This window comes from Oncorhynchus mykiss, chromosome 4, assembly GCF_057628025.1.
Source record: "Oncorhynchus mykiss isolate SJ-2025 chromosome 4, ASM5762802v1, whole genome shotgun sequence".
In the NCBI taxonomy this organism is placed as follows: Eukaryota; Metazoa; Chordata; class Actinopteri; order Salmoniformes; family Salmonidae; genus Oncorhynchus; species Oncorhynchus mykiss.
In genome coordinates, this window is record NC_143025.1 from 61731970 (window position 1) to 61754174 (window position 22205).

The window sequence follows — 22205 nt, forward strand, 5'->3', positions numbered from 1 at the left end:
ACAGTAGACAGGGCAGTTTTATCCTCTGTACTGGAGGTATTTAACCAACCCTTTAAAGACAAGTTCTGAAAATAACCACTTTCCTGGAATGCCTGACCGTTATGCCAGTTGGTTAAACCTAAAACCCTCCTAAACATTATATTAAAACCAACCAAAACAGAATTAAATAGGTATATTCCATTGTAAAGCTGCATTATGCATCAAAATATACATTGGTGTCAAGCTCCTCTGAGCCACTTCAAACTTAGACAAAGTGCAAAAGGCATAACTACATTTTGGGATGAACATTCCACTGGGAACTCAACATCTTCAATAGTCATTTTAAAATGGCATATTCCTTGGAGACATGGGGGAGGTGGCAAGCTTATAATAACAATGGCATGGCTGTGGTTTTGGATTTGGATTTTCTGGAACCACACTTGCCGTGGATAATGAGCTTTCTGCACATGTGCAGTATTTATTTTTTTACGTAACTTGCTGCCCACAGTAGTGTCTGCTCAGTGTTCCACTGCTGCTTCCACTTAATGTTGTAGCCTACACTATATACATATGTTTTTTTTGTCTATGCTTAAGACATGGTCAACATGTTCAAACTATGCTTTCCATGCCTCAAGCGTGACTTCATGTAATTATTTTCAGGAGGGGTGTTACATGCAGCCATCATGCTTTGTACAAACTGTGTCGGTTGGAACAGTTGTCTGTTGCAAACATAAGCAGTCTAGCAAGTCCATGTTCTTTTTAGCTGCTGAGTTAACATGCAGCTACTTAGGCAAGAATATCAAACACGAGCAAGACACACAGGCAGTCAAAATAGTGATTTAATATTATTTTCTCATCGCAAACATTGGCTATAGTTATTTTTTCCAGCAATCATCGATATGGCAGCATATGACACAAGCAATAATAGCACGCCGGGCGATGCAAAACACTCGCCCATTGTCAGACACTGGTTACGGGTCAAAATACATGCTCACCTGTCCAGAGTTGGAACAGCTAGGACGCTTACTCATGCAGTACTTGCATTATCATTGAAAAGCAAAATAGTAGTTAGTAGGGTCTGGGTGTGGTTGAAACGCAGATCATTTTTTGCCCCAAAGCAAAACTCAAGTGGGGAGTTCTAGTTCTATGCAGCTATTTAGGCAGCATATGAAACACAAGCAAGACACAGAGACGCAGTCTAATTAGCGATTTAATGTTATTTTCTCATCACAAGCATTGGCTAAGCAGGAGGCAGACAGGCAGTCAAAGTAGTAGTGTTCCCCCCCCCCCCGCCGCCGCCAGGAACTCTGGCTAGTGGCTACGATATGACTATAAAGCATTAGCCTACTTCACACAAAAACTTGACTGTTTTTTCTCCAATGGAATGAATGTGTAAGGACTGCATCCTGCTTGTGCAACTGCAATATCCGTTACAACAGACAATGGTTGTAATAGCCTTAATATATTTTGGGGGAACGTTAGATCAAATACTTTGGGGTTATTTCAGCTGTTCAGAAATATGAGAAAGCCATAGGCTACATCAGCATGGTCCAGAAGAGGGTGAGTAAAAAGAAAAATGGGAGGGGAGTGTGAGCAGCAGCTACAAAGTGTGCATAAAATAACATGCGCAGAATATGACCTGGATCGTTAGCTTTGAGAGGTTCAGAGGTGTGAAAACTCTATTTGCAGCAACGGTCTAAAAAGTCCAAGCAACAAGTGTCTTGAGTTTGCCCTTTTGATTATCTTCTAATCTGGCAGATATGCTCCTGTAAAGTTGGAATATCATTGGACCATTGAGTTCACCTTACCATCACTTCAATTGGCAGCTTCCAGTATAACCCCACATAGCAGGTCAGTCTTCATAGTGACAGGTCAGGACCGGCCTCGACCACTTTTCCCTGCTAGTCAGGTAACAAAAGGACGCAATTAGAAGATAGATCACAACAGATGACCACATAACATCCAGCTAGCTACCCACAAGTAACTACAGAACACAGTCCAATTCACATTAAAGACAAGCAAATTAACTTGAGTAAGGAAAAAGCAAAGGGGTTTCTAGACATTCACCAAGACCTCTACACCCTTCAACTTCACATGCAACAAGGCTATGCCGTCAGGAAAAGGTAGAGCAGAACAGTGGCCTTGCTGTGTTATTTTAAAAGGTGACCAGAGTCAAGTGGTTGGGATATGGAAAGATTGGTGGTTATGTCCAAACTACAAACACCACGTACAGACAGTTGATGCACGCCAATTATTCCCATCGTTGCTCAATTTGATTGAGAAACACGTAAGACCAGTGTTAAGGCTACCAATGACTATGTAGAGCCTTCGGGGACAAGAACATTTTCACAGACTAATTTCTTAATAGCCAAAGGGATACATTTGAACTGGCCATCGGAGAAAGACTCCACTTTTCATGACATTTCTTTAAAACGGGAATCCATTTAATTTGGGCTACGAAATTGTGAAATCTAAATTGAGAATGTTTGAGATACGGTCTCGAATTTAAAAAAAAAACTCAAATGGAGTATGTCTCTACACATACGTAACACTTGAATTGTGGAATATGCCGACTACTGAAATAAGTGATCACTTTTGCATGCCATAAAAAATGTTAAGTTGCTGCATGTGGCAAACATAGGCAAACCTTTAGTTATTTTCTTCCACAAGGAGCCTTAAATTTGAAGGCAATTTGAAGAGAGAATTTTCCGAAACATGAATTTGAAACACAATTTGAGGTTTTGTACACTTCTGCGTGTATGTTTATTAAAGCAGACAAATAGCAAAAAAAAATACAAGCCAAAATGTAAAGCCCAATAAATAGGACTAGTCTTTTTTTTCTTCTTTTTTACAAGACACGCCATTTCCTAGCATTATCTTCTGTAACATACAAATTGTGGTTTCATTTGTTTTAAGTAGGTACATGTTTAGGAGAAATAAGTTTAGTTGCTGTTAGCTACTTAAAACATGGAATCACTAAAAACATACATAAAACTACAGCCAAATAAAATAGCTGGATCACATGATTGCACATTTTTAAATCTTTAAACCTGATTATGGAAATCACATTAATCAACTTTGAAAAAATAAAAACCAGTTAGTCAAAAACAGTTGGAAGTGTGACTACTGTTCAAATCCAAGCAAATTATTAAAATATATACAAGATACATCTTGCCAGATGTCACCAAATTGGAAAAAAAACTGAGGCAACCATATGGATTTAGGGCCAATCAGATCAAGTCTAAAAAAAGGATTTGGAATTAAAGCCCTAATGTTCTACTTCCACTGTTGCCCAAAATAATCCTGATAAAACTCCTGGTTGTCAGATTTGTAACCATAGTTACCAGAATGATCACCACCTTGGAGCGGTTGCTGAGCAATGGGTTGAGAGCCCCAGTTCTGATTATTGGTTTGGCACCGCTTGGAATCTGGCTGGTTGTACCCATCAGCTTTGCGCTTTCCTCCTACATTTCCACTGTGGTCACCCCTCACACCACGTACCCCACCACGGCCTCTCTGTTGCACACCTCCTCTGCTTGATCCTGGACCACCACGCGGGGAAAAGCCACCTCTTCCCCTGGGAGTGCCTGGCCTACCTCTGGCTGGGGATGCCCCCCGTGCACCTCTGCCACCTCTTCCTCTAGCGGGAGCCTGAAAGTCATCATAGCCGTAGTAGTCGTAGTAGTCGTAGTCATAGTCGTATCCCCCGCGGTAGTTGGGATAATCAGAACCATAATAATCATCGTAATCATCGTAGCCATAATAGTCGGGTGGGTAAGAATAACCTCCCCTACCCCGGCCGCCTCTTGTGGGAGGGGGCAACTGAGGGGGGCCGTAGTTGTAATAATAATCATCATCATACCTATGGGAGAAACAAGCAGAACCTGGCAAAAATGTTCAAGGCACTGAACACAAATGGACTCATTGTTCTGATTTGATCACTAAAGCCTTGTTCACACTGGCAGCTTAAAGTGACTCAATTAGAATCGGTTACTTTTCCTGCAGTCTGAACAGCCAAAAATCACATGAAATCAGATAATTCAAACACACATTTCAAACCTTCATGTACATACTACCTCAATTGGCCCGACCAACGTGCCCCTGTACATTGGCTAACCGGGCTATCTGCATTGTGTCCTGCCACCCACCACGCCAACCCCTCTTTTACACTACTCTCTGTTTATCATATATGCATTGTCACTTTAATCATATCTACATGTACATACTACCTCAATCAGCCCGACTAACCGGTGCCTGTATGTAGCCGCGCTACTGTTACTTTACACTATTTCTTTACTTAACTATTGTTCACCTAATACCTTTTTTGCACTGTTGGTTAGAGCCTGTAAGTAAGTATTTCACTGTAAGGCCTACATCCGTTGTATTCGGCGCACGTGACAAACTTTGATTTGAAACCACCTTCGTAGGTGGTTTGAAAATCAGATACAAATCTGATTCCTGGCCATGCGACTTTTCTGAATGGTAAAATATAAATATTTATTTTTTAGACTGTTACTAGGCATATATTGTTGCTTGTTAGCTGCTCTGTTGACAGTTTGACAATATCAAACTGTAGGTAACTAGCTTGTTAATTGTTTACAAACAAATGAGTGAATGTGCTAGAAAGACAAACAGCTACCTAGCTAGATAGTTGACTGCTGTGGCTAGCCAAAAATGACTCATTTTAAAAGGCTTTAAGTGTTATTACACTACGACACTATTTGAACTTTCAAAGCAACTGGGAAACATCCATGGCAGGCATTGTTGTTACCTTAGCTTGCTACAAAACTTCTGATTGATAGGAAGCACAAGCACAGCCAAATCAGCCTACACCACTGCACACACACCCATCATTACTATGACAACTAACATAGCCATGTCAGCAAATAACTGCCATCTGAACACCCACAAATTTGATTTGGTCACTTGTACCTTGCCATTTTGACAGTCAGTACTCCAAAACGGATTTGAACATTAGGGCCTGCAGTGTAAACAAGGCTTTAGAATCAGTCATGCACCAATTTAAAATTGGGCCATGAAAAGTGGAGCGCAAAAAAATATATTTTGTAAAGCCTTGTCTTACATGTTTGTTTTGGCTGCTTGTCTCTGAGCTTTGCGTTCCTTCCTCTTCTGATCAGGGGGCTTTGCAAAGACTATGTCAATGCGCTCTCCTTCCAGAACTTTGCCATTCATTTGAGCCAACGCCTGTGGAGATGGCAAACTAGTCATCATACAATTACACTGTACACAATGTAATTTACTTACCACAGTGTTTTCTCATTATATTATCACTCAATATAAAGTACCTTGACTGCAGCGTCCCTCTCATCAAAATGAACGAAGGCGTAATCTTTCAGCTTTTTCACTCGCTCCAGTTTACCAAACTGGCCGAAGGATTTTTCAAGTATTTCTTCCGTAACACTGTTCGCAAGGTTTCGGACAAACAAAACTTTGACCTGTGGGTTGAAATGCACAATGGGAAACGTGTTAAGAACTTCAACTACATGGGTTACACACAGGCATCAGTGTGATCTGCACCCACAAAGACTAGTGGTTGTATTTTGTTAAATTAAAGACATCAAAGGTTGATCAAGCATCAACTGCAAGCCTATAAAGCGAGACTTCAGGTTGGAAATATATCAAATGAAAATCTCCAGTGTTGCTTACAGTTGACTTAAAACCAGCTGGAAAATCTACGACAAGACTTGAAAATGGCTGTCCAGCAATGATCAACCAACTTGACAGAGCTTGAAGAATATTAAAAAGAATAATGTGCAAATATTGTACAATCCATGTGTTCAAGCCAGTGTCTCCTGACCCCTCCTGTTTCAGCCTCCAGTATTTACGCTGCAGTAATTTATATGTCGGGGGGCTGGGGTCAGTTTGTTATATATGGAGTACTTATCCTGTCCTATTCGGTGTCCTGTGTGAATTTAAGTGTGCTCTCTCTAATTCTCTCTTTATTTCTCTTTCTCGGAGGACCTGAGCCCTAGGACCATGCCTCAGGACAACCTGACATGATGACTCCTTCCTGTCCCCAGTCCACCTGGCCATGCTGCTGCTCCAGTTTCAACTGTTCTGCCTTATTATTATTGGATCATGCTTGTCATTTATGAACATTTGAACATCTTGGCCATGTTCTGTTATAATCTCCACCTGGCACAGCCAGAAGAGGACTGGCCACCCCACATAGCCTGGTTCCTCTCTAGGTTTCTTCCTAGGTTTTGGCCTTTCCAGGGAGTTTTTCCTAGCCACCGTGCTTCTACACCTGCATTGCTTGCTGTCTGGGGCTTTAGGCTGGGTTTCTGTACAGCACTTTGAGATATCAGCTGATGTACGAAGGGCTATATACAGTGCCTTGCGAAAGTATTCGGCCCCCTTGAACTTTGCGACCTTTTGCCACATTTCAGGCTTCAAACATAAAGATATAAAACTGTCTTTTTTTGTGAAGAATCAACAACAAGTGGGACACAATCATGAAGTGGAACGACATTTATTGGATATTTCAAACTTTTTTAACAAATCAAAAACTGAAAAATTGGGCGTGCAAAATTATTCAGCCCCCCTTAAGTTAATACTTTGTAGCGCCACCTTTTGCTGCGATTACAGCTGTAAGTCGCTTGGGGTATGTCTCTATCAGTTTTGCACATCGAGAGACTGACATTTTTTCCCATTCCTCCTTGCAAAACAGCTCGAGCTCAGTGAGGTTGGATGGAGAGCATTTGTGAACAGCAGTTTTCAGTTCTTTTCACAGATTATCGATTGGATTCAGGTCTGGATTTTGACTTGGCCATTCTAACACCTGGATATGTTTATTTTTGAACCATTCCATTGTAGATTTTGCTTTATGTTTTGGATCATTGTCTTGTTGGAAGACAACTCTCCGTCCCAGTCTCAGGTCTTTTGCAGACTCCATCAGGTTTTCTTCCCAGAATGGTCCTGTATTTGGCTCCATCCATCTTCCCATCAATTTTAACCATCTTCCCTGTCCCTGCTGAAGAAAAGCAGGCCCAAACCATGATGCTGCCACCACCATGTTTGACAGTGGGGATGGTGTTTTCAGCTGTGTTGCTTTTACGCCAAACATAACGTTTTGCATTGTTGCCAAAAAGTTCAATTTTGGTTTCATCTGACCAGAGCACCTTCTTCCACATGTTTGGTGTGTCTCCCAGGTGGCTTGTGGCAAACTTTAAACAACACTTTTTATGGATATCTTTAAGAAATGGCTTTCTTCTTGCCACTCTTCCATAAAGGCCAGATTTGTGCAATATACGACTGATTGTCGTCCTATGGACAGAGTCTCCCACCTCAGCTGTAGATCTCTGCAGTTCATCCAGAGTGATCATGGGCCTCTTGGCTGCATCTCTGATCAGTCTTCTCCTTGTATGAGCTGAAAGTTTAGAGGGACGGCCAGGTCTTGGTAGATTTGCAGTGGTCTGATACTCCTTCCATTTCAATATTATCGCTTGCACAGTGCTCCTTGGGATATTTAAAGCTTGGGAAATCTTTTTGTATCCAAATCCGGCTTTAAACTTCTTCACAACAGTATCTCGGACCTGCCTGGTGTGTTCCTTGTTCTTCATGATGCTCTCTGCGCTTTTAACGGACCTCTGAGACTATCACAGTGCAGGTGCATTTATACGGAGACTTGATTACACACAGGTGGATTGTATTTATCATCATTAGTCATTTAGGTCAACATTGGATCATTCAGAGATCCTCACTGAACTTCTGGAAAGAGTTTGCTGCACTGAAAGTAAAGGGGCTGAATAATTTTGCACGCCCAATTTTTCAGTTTTTGATTTGTTAAAAAAGTTTGAAATATCCAATAAATGTCGTTCCACTTCATGATTGTGTCCCACTTGTTGTTGATTCTTCACCAAAAAATACAGTTTTATATCTTTATGTTTGAAGCCTGAAATGTGGCAAAAGGTCGCAAAGTTCAAGGGGGCCGAATACTTTCGCAAGGCACTGTAAATACATTTGATTTGATTTTGATTTGCAAAGCTCTTACGAGACTTACCCAGAAAAACGGTGATTCTAACATGTGATTCTAACATGGGTGCGACTACATATGTAAATGTTATAACGGCTTTCATTTTCAATACATTTGCAAACATTTCTAAAAATGTGTTTTCACTTTGTCATTATGGGTTATTGTGTGCAGATGGGTGAGAAATATATTTAATCCATTTTGAATTCAGGCTGTAACAAAATGTGGAATAAGTCGAGGGGTATGAATACTTTCTGAAGGCACTGTATATAGTGCACTACTTTTGAGCAGGTCCAATGGGCCCTGGTCAAAAGCAGTGCACTATATAGGGAATAGTGTGCCCTTTGGGACATAACACCTTGTTTCTCCAGTGTTTCATCACTTTGTAGTCAGCAGATCACTTACCTTGGCCATAACCTCTGGATCTGGGTCCTCGATGGGGTCTGCCCATTCCACAGTAACCACGTTCCCCCACACTTTCACCTTGCCACTCATTAGCCTGCGTCTGGCCTGAGCAGCAGTTTTATGGTCCTCGTATTCCAAAAAGCAAAAACCTCTGTTCTTCTTTTTGTCATCTGGCTGATGGTACAGTATGACATCATTAAGACCCTCTGTTAGAAATAGAAAAAGTTAAGCGAGGTTTGAGCAAAATGTGATCATGTATTTAGTTACAACTACAAGACATGTCGTTGACAAAGGTACTTTTCATTTGATTTATCTCACCCATCAACAAAGATCTTTCTTACCTGTGACTTTAGCAAACTCCTCCACAATCTGTTCTTTCATTTTACTCTTAGGGATGGAGCCGACGAACAGCCGGTTATTGGCAACAGATATACACACTCCAATGTGTTTGCCGGGGCGTATTTCATGATTATTACACTGGGGAAGGAGGAACTCATCAACCAGTGTGACAAGGATAAATATGAAACAGCCATGGCACAGACTATGCCAAAGTTCATACTTCCAAACTGACTGATAAGGCTGAAGAGACAGACCATAACTGGAAGCATGGGGAGACACTGACCAGGTTTACAGCCTCCGAGGCAGCCTCTTTAGTGCAGAAGGTGACAAAGGCGTAGCCCCTGTTCAAGCCACTCAGGGGGTCCATCATTAGACGTAGATCCCAGATAGGTCCCGCCTTCTCAAAGAGGGGCACCAGCTCATCCTCAAACAAGTCTCGAGGAATTTTCCCAACAAATATCTGCAAAGGGAGGTCATGAAACAAGTCATGAAAAAACATTTGTGAGCAGCTAAGAAAGTGGTCAGTTCTGGAAATGTAAAATATTTATGGGAATCAAAGAGACGAGAGCGGGGAAAAAATGTTTGATTTGGCCCAGTCAGATCTTAGCGGTAAGCTCTCAGTGCAACAAGAGTCACTCCAGAATTACAAACGTCATCATAAGGCCAAACAGAGATTTGTCGACATTTGATGGTCTTATTCTAAAGTGTTTGTTCACTGAAAGATAAAGACCGTACCTCTGTTCCAATAGTGGGTTGAGCACCTGAATACACAGACTCTGGGGGGGGGCCTCCATACTTCCGCTGACCCGTTGTCACATCAAGTGTATAGATGGTTCTATCAAGCAGAGCCTGTCATTATCAAAATAAAAATATTTAATGTTACTGTAACCACACACAGACACCGCTTGATTTTCACACAACCACAATAAATCAGCTATGCAAAAAATGTGACCGCGTAGCCTAAACTGACAGACTTTTGTAACAGTGGTATAATACTCAGACGAGCTAAGTCAAGATCAAGTATGCCAACAAATGAGCAAGACTCTTACAATTGGCTATGCCAAGATATTGGAAAAGAGGCATGCCTTCATCTCTACAAAGAGTAAGCTTCATTCCTGGTGTTGACATACTTTTATTTTCGCCTCATCTGGTCCTTTCGTGGAATCTGAAACTTTGGTTCCTTGCTTCTCCCTCTGTCTATAAGTCTTCATTACTCCACAGAGGAAGGCACTTTTGTTCTGAAAAGGAAAGTTTAAGCTTTTAGTACTCCCTGCGTTTCATTAAATCATCCTCAACTAAGTGTAACGCAGTGGCCACTTACTTGCACGTGCGACAGATCACTTTCCTTAAATTCAAGCAGGACTTGTAGAGCACCTTCTTCGTTAAATTCTTTCAATGCTTCAATAGCCCTTTCATCTAGGTCACTGTGCGATACCAAGCCTGTAGAAGGGTGACATTTCAAATATAACCACTGTTTGCCAATGAAATCACAAAGAACTCATGGGATTATGTCCAATCAGATCTTAGCGGTAAACCATCACAGCAATGTTGAGTTGCTCCAGTATTTGAGTATAGAGATCATCATGTGGACAACCAAAACCCCCCAAAATTGTCAACATTGCTAGAAATAGTAACCAGACAGGCTAGTTGTACATTATAAAATATGAAGAATAATGATTTATGCTTACAGAAACCAAGGAAATGCACATGAACAAGCTAATCAAAGGAGGGGAAAAGTATCTTGCTAACAGCACCCACACCCAAAGCATTAATCCTACTGCATGAACCAGGTCAGCTGTACATGCACAAGTCAATTCAGACATCTGAACACCCCCACTACGCTTTTCTTTTGCTCCCCCCGGAGACCATATCAAGACAACACAACACCCCCATCCTTAAATAAAGACATGCTTCGGAACTTTGGTTGGCAACTACAAAGCATATTTTAAAGCTCCCGCTTTGGGCTGGATGTGTCAATGTGTAGTTTATACATGCATAACCTATTAGCAGAATTAGTGTTAGCGAGCTTTGCTATGGCTAACTCTACCCAAACACAATGGAATCAAATTCACAGTTCTTTGTTATGGTGGGGATAGCTTAGTTTGTAAATATATCACACAAAGTTGCTAAGGTAAATAAATAGAAGTTTCTAATAGAAATACAAACTAAAAAGGAAGAACATGACAACAAAAAAAGTTAGGTTATGCTTAACATGCACTCACCTGCTATGTAAATTGCATCTAGTTTTTCTGCAACTTTCTGTGGTAAACCAGCATCTAATAAAGTCTGGAAATTGTCTGAATGGATAACTTCAGCTGTAGTTGTGTCCACTTCAGTTATGTCTATTGGTTCCTCTGTACTATTCCCATTTACATGATCAGTCGTCTGATCGGTCGCCATCTGTTTAATGCAATGATGAGTAAAATTATTTGAATGACTGTTCCAATAACAGTTAAGCACCTACTGCACTTAGCCAATTCAAATAAGCAAAACATAACTTTCAGGCATAACATCATTGCTTGCCTGGAAATCCGAAGTTGAATTGCATTGAATATTATGTCGGGCAGAAATTTGTGTTTGACTCGGGAAAGTTTCCTCCCTCTACAAGCCAGAGTGTTTAATAAAAATTATATTTTAACGTACTTTACCGTTTGTCTGTGCAGTTGATCCTTTTGGCGGCAGCAATGTAAGACAATATATTCACAGGAATGTACAATTACATCAACTCTGTAAAGTGCTGGTAGTCTTCAGATCTCTGAAGCATGCACAGAACCATGTAAACGAGCTCGACAAGTATGCATGCATCTCCTGCATATGTCTTTTATATTGTGCGCAAGCTTTCAGGTGAATGATACTGCTATGGGATCCCCCATGGCTCCTAACTATGCTAATTTGTATGTGGGTTACATGGCGAAACAGTCTATTTTCAATCCTCTCAAAAATGTTTTCTTGCCTAACATCAGTATTTGGAAACGGTATATTGATGATATTATTGTCCTGTGGAGTGGTGATGCAAAACAGCTCCAGGCTTTCCATGCTTTTCTTAACTACTGTTCTGAGCATCTGAGATTTACTATGCAATCTGATACATGTCAAATTCGTTTTCTTGATCTTCTGATCTTGTGTGAAGATAATGTTCTATACACTGATCTTTACAGGAAACCTACCGATCGTAAGTTTGTTGAGGGCTGATAGTTGTCACCCACTTCCCTTGAAAAACAGTTTGCCCTACAGCCAATTTTGTCAAATCAAAAGAATTTGTAAAAAACAATCAGATTGACAGAAATATGGCTGAGACCAAAGAAAATTCAAGGGGGGGTACAAAAATGATGCCACTGAGAAAATTCAAAACAAAACATAACCTTTTTCAAGGTCAGTCTTGCAAAAATAAGCATTCTTGTGTTCTAACTACCCACTGTTCAAAGTAGAGGTTGACCGATTATGATTTTTCAACGCCAATACCGATTATTGGAGGACCAAAAAAAGCCAATACCGATTAATCGGCCGATTTGTTAAAATGTATTTGTAATAATGACAGTTACAACAACTGAATGAACACTTAATATAATACATCAATAAAATACATTTAGCCTCAAATAAATAATGAAACGTTCAATTTGGTTTAAATAATGCAAAAACAAAGTGTTGGAGAAGAAAGTAAAAGTGCGATATGTGCCATGTAAGAAAGCTAACGTTTAAGTTCCTTGCTCAGAACATGAGAACATTTGAAAGCTGGTGGTTCCTTTTACCATGAGTCTTCAATATTCCCAGGTAAAAGGTTTTAGGTTGTAGTTAATATAGTATTTATAGGACTATTTCTCTCTATACCATTTGTATTTCATTAGCCTTTGACTATTGGATGTTCTTATAGGCACTTTAGTATTGCCAGTGTAACAGTAACGTTATAGCTTCCGTCCCTCTCCTCGCCCCTACCTGGGCTCAAACCAGGAACACATCGACAACAGCCACACTCGAAGCAGCGTTACCCATGCAGAGCAAGGGGAACAACTACTCCAAGTCTCAGAGCGAGTGACGTTTGAAATGCTATTAGCGCACACCCCACTAAATAGCTAGCCATTTCACATTGATTACACCAGCCTAATCTCGGGAGTTAATGGGCTTAAAGTCATAAACAGTGCAATGCTTGAAGCACAGTGACGAGCTGCTGGTAAAACGCACAAAAGTGCTGTTAGAATAAATGCTTACGAGCCTGCTGGTGCCTACCATTGCTCAGTCAGACTGCTCTATCAAATCATAGACTTAGTTATAACATAATAACACAAAGAAATACGAGCCTTAGGTCATTAATATGGCCGAATCCGGAAACTATCATCTCGAAAACAAGACGTTAATTCTTTCAGTGAAATACGGAACCGTCCCGTATTTTATCTAAGGGGTGGCATCCATTAGTCTAAATATTCCTGTTACATTGCACAACCTTCAATGTCATGTCATAATTACGTAAAATTCTGGCAAATTAGGCAGCCCAAACTGTTGCATATACCCTGACTGTGCGTGCAATGAACGCAAGAGAAGGGACACAATTTCACCTGGTTAATATTGCCTGCTAACCTGGATTTCTTTTAGCTAAATATGCAGGTTTCAAAATATATACTTCTGTGTATTGATTTTAACTTCTTGGTGACAGGGGGGCAGTATTGAGTAGCTTGGATGAATAAAGTGCCCAGAGTAAACTGCCTGCTACTCTGTCCCAGATGCTAAAATTATTAGTAGTATTGGATAGAAAAACACTCTGAAAACTGTCTGTGAGTATAACAGAACTCATATGGCAGGCAAAAACCTGAGACAAATCCAACCCGGAAGTGGGAAATCTGAGGTTTGTAGTTCCATTTAAGTGATTGGCCCCATAGACACAGCATATTGGATAGGCAGATTGCACTTCCCAAGGCTTCCAGCAGATGTCAACAGTCTTTAGAAAGTTGTTTGAGGCTTCTATTGTGGAAGGGTGTCAAATAAGAGCTGTTTCAACAAGTGGACTAGGCTGAGGCCAATCAGTTGTTTACTGCACGGTCACGCCGTTCCTTCTTTTTCCTCTGTAATGAATACGCTACTGTCCGGTTGGAATATTATGGAAGATTTATTATAAAAAGACCCTAAGGATTGATTGTAAACATTGTTTGACATGTTTCTACAAACTGTAATGGAACTCTTGACTTTTTGTCTGGATTTTGCGCTTGCACATTGTGCCTTTGGAATAGTGAACTAAACACGCGAACAAATGGAGGTATTTGGACATAAATATGGACGTAATCGAACAAAACAAACATTTATTGTGGAAGTGGGAGTTCTGGGAGTGCATTCCGACGAAGATCAGCAAAGGTAAGTGAAGATTTATAATGCTATTTATGACTTTTGTTGACTTCACAATTTGGCGGGTAACTGTATGGCTTACTTTTGTGGCAGAACGCTGTTCTCAGATTATTGAATATTGTGCTTTGCCGTAAAGCTTTTTTGAAATCTGACACCGCGGTTGCATTAAGAACAAGTTTATCTTTAATTCTATGTAAAAACATGTATCTTTCATCAAAGTTTATGATGAGTATTTAGGTTATTTGATATGGCTCTCTGCAGTTTCTCTGGATGTTTTGGAGGCAGTTCTGAACATGGCGCCAATGTAAACTGAGGTTTTTTGGATAAAAATATGAACTTGATAGAACAAAACATACACGTATTGTGTAACATTGAGTCCTGGGAGTGTCATCTGATGAAGATCAAAGGTTAGTGATTAATTTTATCTATATTTCTGCTTTTTGTGACCTCTTTGGTTGGAAAATGGCTGAATGCTTTCTGTGACTAATTGCTGACCTAACATAAATGAATGATATGTTCTGCTTTCGCCGAAAAGCCTTTTTGAAATCGGGCACTGTGGTTGGATTAATGAGAAGTGTATCTTTAAAATGGTGTAAAATACTTGTAATTATGAGATTTCTGCTTTGAATTTGGCACCCTGCAATTTCACTGGCTGTTGGCGAGGTGGGACGCTAGCGTGCCGAACGATCCCAAAGAGGTTAAGAAAGGCATTGGTGTTTATGGTTAGGTACACATTGGAGCAAGGACAGTCCTTTTTCACGAATACACACCACATCGATTATATGCAACGCAGGACACGCTAGATAAACTAGTAATATCATCAACCATGTGTAGTTAACTAGTGATTATGATTGATTGTTTTTTATAAGATAAGTTTAATGCTAGCTAGCAACTTACCTTGGCTTACTGCATTCGCGTAACAGGCAGGCTCCTCGTGGAGTGCAATGAGAGGCAGGTGGTTAGTGCGCTGGACTGTTAACTGTAAGGTTGCAAGATTGAATCCCAGAGCTGACAAGGTAAAAATCTGTCGTTCTGCCCCTGAACAAGACAGTTAACCCACCGTTCCTTGGCCATCATTGAAAATAAGAATGTGTTCTTAACTGACTTGCCTAGTTAAATAAAGATTAAATAAAAGGTGTAAAAAAAAACACACACACGATTGTATCAGTAATGTGGTTTCTGCCCCCGTATTCTCGCGGGGCAGAAACCTCAGAGATCAACTGGTAAACCCTGATTTACCACCCCAAGATATCCCTGCACAACGTGTATTTGCTCCCTTACTGGATGGAAACTACAAGTGTAATGGCTGTGCTCAATGTAATGGCACTTATAAATGTAGATCCTTCAAACACCCCCAAACAGAGAAACAGATCCCAACCAAAGGTGTTATCACATGCTCCACTGAGGCAGTTATTTATCTTATAACTTGTCCTTGTAGTAAAAAATGATGTGGGTAAAACAAAGCGCAAATTAAAAGTATGTATCTTGGAGCATCGTAGCACCATTAGGCGCAAAAGCTCGACTTACCCAGTTGCGGCCCACTTTTTTGGAAGAAAACCACTCGATTTAGTCTCTACTTTATATTGGCATCGAACATGTCACCCTCCCTAGGAAAGGGGGTGATCTCGACAATTTATTGTTAAAACGAAAGGCTGCTTGGATCTGTAATTTAAAAACCCTTGCTCCCTTCGGTCTCAACGTAGACTTTTATCTGAAGCCATTCTTGTGATTATGCTATTGTAAATGTTTGTAGGCTTATGTAGACAAATTGTATCTATGATCGTACACTATCCATTTGTTTTTTGTATGCTATTTTAATATGAAAATTAACCAATGATATCAGGCCACACCCGGCCATTATTACAGACCCGTGTGTCTTTTGACACTATATGAGTCATCCCGCAGTGTTGTCATTATACCCTGATGAAGACAGCTTGTCTGTCGAAACGTTAGCCATAAATATTTTTGCATCTGAGCTCCTAGATTGTGAGGCTCTCCTTAATTAAAAAAAAGTGTTCCACTCCCCTAGCCAGCACCTCGCCTAAATAGGTGTGCGTTTCTTTAGCCTCTAGAATCTGAATGCACTACCAGCGCTCTGAAAAGTTGATGTAATTATACATTCGTAAATGGCACAAATACCAACCGGTAAAGTATGTTAAAATATAATTTTATTCAACATTCGAAACTGATTCAAAAGCTAATTTCTGTCCAACATAGAATTCAATGTAATTCAACGTTAGGTTTCCAGGCAACATTGCATACAAATAAGCATTTAATTAATTGTCCTGGCAAGTTTAGTGCACAGGTGACAAATCAACCCGCCTATGCTCATGCTAATCACGAAACTACTACAATGAAGACAAATGGCTAACGTTATGATAAAAGCCATCAGTTATGTTGCGTCGATGGTCTTGTTTTAGCTAGCTACTAAAGGGCCTGAACAATTTGTCAGGACACCAGGCATTATACTGAACATATTAATACTTAACTAAATTGGGAGTCATTTGTTTACCATTAACTACATTCAGTTAGCTAACTAACATTTGGTTTGAGTTGTTGGACTACCAATTCGAGCAGAACCAGCTAGTTACTTAGTGGTTAACGTTACACGTGCTTTTGTGCACAAGCTACTTAATTAGCTTCCTATGCATTGTTAAACAAGCCAACCAGTGCAGTTTAACTACGTTAGAAAACGTTACTGTACCTGGAAACAATTAACGCTAGTTAAATAGTTGCCAAGAAATGCTTGAATGTCAGTTAAATGTTAACGACTTAGCTAACTATGTTAAGACTTCAGTGTTTGCAATCCCGTTAACCAGCCCATGCGAGACATCCACGCCGCGTAGCCATAGTTCTACGTAACCGGTTACTAGCTAAAGCGAATAACAAGTTAACGTTAGCTAGCAAACGTTAATTAACCTTTGTCATGCGTTTCACGTCTGCAATGTCTCACCGCTTCCGCAACGCTAGTGGATCTACTCCATTGGCGCCGGCCTGGTCTCCAGGCGCAAAATAACTAGCCAACTCTGGAATTAATTTTCAAAATGTCGAGTAGGACTCTTAGGAGTAACGTTTAACGTTACTTAGCTAGCTAACCACTTTCCACATTGTTTTAAAAATACAGCTAGATCAAAAGTCACCTATCCGCGTGAATTCACCAGTTAACACCATGTAAATACTTACCATTCGATAGTTCACCAAGTTGCACGTTGCTGATTTTGTCTGGTTTCAGGGTGTTTAAAAAAAAAAAAAACTACGATTCCCGGCATAAGGTTAGGTCAGGCTCCTGTCCGGATAATGAAAAATGGCGGCTACTTGACTGTAGATGCGAGTGTGTTGTCACTAGTTACCTCAGCCACAAAGTCAAAACTGACTAAATAATGAAAAAAATTAGTTTTTGATCTTCATTTCAGATTTAAGTTATTTTTTTGTCACTGACCTATACACAATACCCCAAAATGTTAGTGGAATTTGTTTTGACATATTGCTTAAATGAAAAGCTGGAATGTCTGAAATCAATTTAACCCATTTTTGTTATGGCAAGCCTAAATAAATGTAGGTGTAACCCCACCACAGGCAAAATCCTAAAGGTTAACCTAGTACAGTCTGCTTTCCACCAGACACTGGGAGATGAATTCACCTTTCAACAGGACAATAACCTAAAACAGAAGGCCAAATCTAAACGGGAGTTGCTTACCAAGTTAGCTTTGACTTAAAACGTGGCAATACCTGAAAATGTTTGTCTAGCAATGATCAACAACCAATTTGACCGAGCTTGATTATAGAATGGCCAAATGTTGTACAATCCAGGTTTGGAATGCTCTTACACCAAACCTAAACCGCGCGTTTATCGTGCATACATGTATTTTGTCCCCCTACACCAAACGCGATCACGACACGCAGGTTAAAATATCAAAACAAACTCTGAACCAATTACATTAATTTGGGGACAGGTCGAAAACCATTAAACATGTATGGCAATTTAGCTAGCTTGCTGTTGCTAGCTAATTTGTCCTGGGATATAAACATTGAGTTGTTATTTTACCTGAAATGCACAAGGACCTCTACTCCGACAATTAATCCACACATAAAACGGTCAACCGAATCGTTTCTAGTCTTCTCTCCTCCTTCCAGGCTTTTTCATCTTTGAACTTATATGGTGATCCATCTATACTTTCATTAGTATTACCACGACAACCGGCAACAAAGTTCGTCTTTCAATCACCCGCGTGGGTATAACCAATGAGGAGATGGCAAGCGGGTACCAGCTTCTATAAACCAATGAGGAGATGGGAGAGGCAGGATTTTCAGCCCAAGATCTGCGTCAGAAATAGAAAGGAGTTATATTTTAGCCCTTGGCATCGCAGAGCTTGCACAATAATTAAATAACATGGATTTCTAAATGTATTTTGCGACGCACAGGACCGATGCCGTGTCCGGCATGTTATACCCAGAAAGGCACATAGCTGTAATCACTGCCAAAGGTGATACTAACATGTATTGACTCAGGGGGCTGAATACTTTTCTAATCAATATACTGTATAAAAGTGGAATTTTTCTTCCACTTTGACAGAGTATTTTGTGTAGATCGTTAACAAAAATGACAATTAAATCCATGTTAATCCCACTTTGTAACACAACAAAATGTGGGATAATTTAAGGGGTGTGAATACTTTCTGAAGGCACCGTAGGTGGACCCAAGTTATGTAATCTTCAGAACAGCCAGACAAATAAGCATTTCAAAAGCATTATTTGTCAAGGCTTCACATAATTTCATAAAGAAATATAAATTATTCTGGACAAGACAACCATCATTTCATATTACATTATGCAGTGCTAGTACTGATCCTTAGAGCTAATTTAATCTCATTCAGGTTTATGCCTCTGTCTCAGGGTCAGATGAATTGGATTCAGATTAAGTCAGACAAAGAGTCAAATGAATCAGACATTTCAGATGATGAGTCAGACGAGGCCAACAATGCATCCAATTTAATATCTGAATCGCTTTCAGACTCTGTCTCAGATAAAGAGATCCTGATCCTTGATGGGGACTGTCTTCTGCTTGACTGGTTGGCTTATGGTGCTCGATGCTTCCAACTCAGTCAGTGCAGTTCTGGAAGCACGTTCAGATGCATCCTCCTATACAATTTGGTCTGTACTGTTCAGCTCATTAACTGGTACCTGTCTTTCAAGAGAAATACCTGGTAAATTACCAGTACCCTACTTTCACTCCTTCAGGTCTTCTATTGCATTTTACTAGCACCTAAGGTACACAATTTAAGAAACATTTTTATGGGTGGTTTCCCAGACACATATTCTTCATTGAAAGTGCATTATAGTCCAGGAAACTGTCCCTTTACATAAAATAAAGCTAAAATGTATTTACTTTTTTGTAGCTGTGGTTAAAAACAGAGAATTACGTCAACAGGAGGATGTTCCTGGATAGGTTCGGCCTGATGTAGGACTTGCAACCTCTGGGGGACTATAGTCCCATGCTCTCCACCTGCCACTGTTCAGTTTTTGGGCCTGACCACAGCTACCTGGGGAGGGAGGGAACACAATTAACATTGCTTCAGTTGTGCTGCTACAGTAAAATGAAAAACATTGCTACATAATTGCAAAGTGATGGAGGCCCTCCCCTATAACCTTTTCTTTTGGCTTTTGAGAAGGATGGGGAGAATTGAGGAAATGTGAATTGACGAAGGGTCAAAGGTATTACCTTTCTTCTTACATCTTTCCTCCGACTCCATGGCTCAGCGCGACTCTTCGAACCCAACAACACATGTGGTTCATGCATGTCATTACGACTTGCTCCAAGTGCAGCACCATCTCTAAAGTCTATGGTAAGGTCCATGGTGGAGGGGAGGGGACAGGACAAATGTACCAATTACAACTGGAACTATTAGTCTAATATCTTGTAGATCTCCACGTCGTGGATACATTTGTAATTTTTTAAAAACTTTATTTAACTAGTCAAGTCAGTTAAGAACAAATTCTTATTTTCAATGACGGCCTAGGAACAGTGGGTTAACTGACTGTTCAGGGGCAGAACCTTCCGGTTACTAGTCCAACGCGCTAACCACTAGGCTAACCTTCACCCTTCAAACATGTTTTGATTGATAAGGTCCATGTTGAGAAAGCCATGTGCAAAGCATTTTAAATATCAGTTGTCAAACCTTACCTCTACAGAATAGTCTTTCTCCATTCTCTCAAATGACAATTGCTCCCTCACCTTGAGCCAATTATGCCAAATTCATTAGAGCTGTGTGATAATATAATTTAAATGTTGAAAGATAATGATTAAATAATTCCACTCTGAAACCTTATAATTGTATGAAATTGATTAGAATCATAAAATTATAATCTGATGATGTGTGTAGTTTTAGTCAGAATTAGGTTAAACAATGTATCTGTCTAGTGGAAAAACACAGACTGTCTGAGCAAGGCTTAGCCCAGGGTTTGAACTTGTATGTGGGGGCCGAAGAAAGATACCGAGAACAGTAAAACTGTGTTTGGACCGACCTGGCTAGGCCTCTGAGGAACTTATGAGGGCATAAGGAGTACTTCTCAAGGTTTCCCTAATCTCGGGGGAATGGAACTGTCGGCTGGGTAGTGATACAGTGGTGAGAAGTATGTGCGTAGGATACCTACTGTTTGTGTGGAAGTATGTGCGCAGCTATAAAATGGATGTCTTCGTATAATAGACTTCAGAATGTTCTCGTGAATAAACACTTTGATTTTTGTAAACTGGGACTCTTGTCTGCTTCATTCAACCAGAATCTTACAAACTCTGGGTTGCAGACTGAGTAGATCAATTGAAGTTTATGAACATTGATAACAAAATTCTCATAACACTGTCATACCACTATGAAATTGAACATGGTGTGTTCCTTAGGAATTACATATCCCCAATATGATTATTTAGAGAATTTAGCTCTACAGAATAGAATTGAAACAATGACACATTTTGAGCATGAAAACCCAGCAGCGTTGCAATTCTTGACACAAACTGGTGCGCCTGGTGTAACAGTATAACTTTAGACCGTCCCCTCGCCCATACCTGAAGCGTACCAGGGACCCTCTGCACACATCAACAACTGACACCCACGAAGCATCTTTACCCATCGCTCCACAAAAGCCACAGCCCTTGCAAAGCAAGGGGAACCACTACTTCAAGGTCTCAGAGCAAGTGACGTCACTAATTGAAACACTATTTACTACTCCAGAGGAGGACTGGCCATCCCACATATGCTCTCGCTAATTCTCTCTTTCTTTCTCTCTCTCGGAGGACCTGAGCCCTAGGACCATGCCCCAGGAATACCTGACATGATGACTCCTTGCTGTCCCCAGTCCACCTGACTGTGCTGCTGCTCCAGTTTCAACTGCTCTGCCTTATTATTATTCGACCATGCTGGTCATTTCTGAACATTTGAACATCTTGACCATGTTCTGTTATAATCTCCACCCGGCACAGCCAGAAGAGGACTGGCCACCCCACATAGCCTGGTTCCTCTCTAGGTTTCTTCCTAGGTTTTGGCCTTTCTAGGGAGTTTTTCCTAGCCACCGTGCTTCTACACCTGCATTGCTTGCTGTTTGGGGTTTTAGGCTGGGTTTCTGTACAGCACTTTGAGATATCAGCTGATGTACAAAGGGCTATATAAATAAATTTGATTTGATTTATTTAGCGCGCACCACCGCTAACTAAGCTAGCCGTTTCACATCCGTTACACTCACCTCCCTTTTGACCTCCTTTTCCGCAGCAACCAGTAATCCGGGTCACGGCACCAATGTAACAGTATAACTTCAGACCGTCCCCTCGCCCATACCCGGGCGCGAACCAGGGACCCTCTGCACACATCAATAACTGACACCCACGAAGCATCTTTACCCATCGCTCCACAAAAGCCACAGCCCTTGCAAAGCAAGCCACTACTTCAAGGTCTCAGAGCAAGTGAAGTCACCGATTGAAATGCTATTTAGCGCGCACCACCGCTAACTAAGCTAGCCGTTTCACATCTGTTACACTGGCACCTACTACCATTACCTGTTCAAAGGCACTTAAATATTTTGTCTTTCCCATTCACCCTCTGAATGGCACACACACATACACAATCCATGTCTCAATTGTCTCAAGGCTTAAAAATCCTTCTTTAACCCG

General features: G+C 40.6%; 2 protein-coding genes across 30 annotated transcripts in view; both read right to left on the bottom strand.

Moving 5' to 3' along the window:
* The window catches only part of snx14 (sorting nexin 14), a 32793-nt gene extending 30916 nt beyond the window's left edge, over nt 1-1877 (bottom strand). For all 7 annotated transcript variants that reach the window (XM_090232471.1, XM_090232470.1, XM_090232469.1 and 4 more), the window contains exon 1: nt 1788-1877. The gene's annotated coding sequence lies outside the window, so the exon portion shown is untranslated. The remainder of the gene's footprint in view (nt 1-1787) is intronic.
* LOC110522097 (heterogeneous nuclear ribonucleoprotein Q) lies at nt 1788-18349 on the bottom strand. Of its 23 annotated transcripts, XM_090232475.1 has the most exons (13): nt 17231-17388; nt 14945-14978; nt 11365-11385; nt 10939-11116; nt 10038-10156; nt 9847-9954; nt 9452-9565; nt 9000-9176; nt 8719-8854; nt 8378-8583; nt 5286-5435; nt 5063-5184; nt 2710-3841 (listed from the first exon to the last, which is right to left on the bottom strand). In XM_090232475.1, exons 4-13 carry the CDS (start codon nt 11114-11116, stop codon nt 3256-3258), a joined length of 1896 nt encoding a protein of 631 aa, XP_090088601.1. In that variant the 5' UTR covers nt 11365-11385; nt 14945-14978; nt 17231-17388; the 3' UTR covers nt 2710-3255. The 23 variants fall into 23 exon arrangements, with proteins under 23 accessions (XP_090088609.1, XP_090088604.1, XP_090088610.1 ...); XM_090232483.1 differs by lacking the exons at nt 11365-11385; nt 14945-14978 and adding an exon at nt 1788-1877 and having other exon boundaries at nt 3481-3841; nt 17231-18349; XM_090232478.1 differs by lacking the exons at nt 11365-11385; nt 14945-14978 and adding an exon at nt 1788-1880 and having other exon boundaries at nt 3481-3841; nt 17231-18349.
* Nucleotides 18350-22205: the final 3856 nt, after the last annotated feature.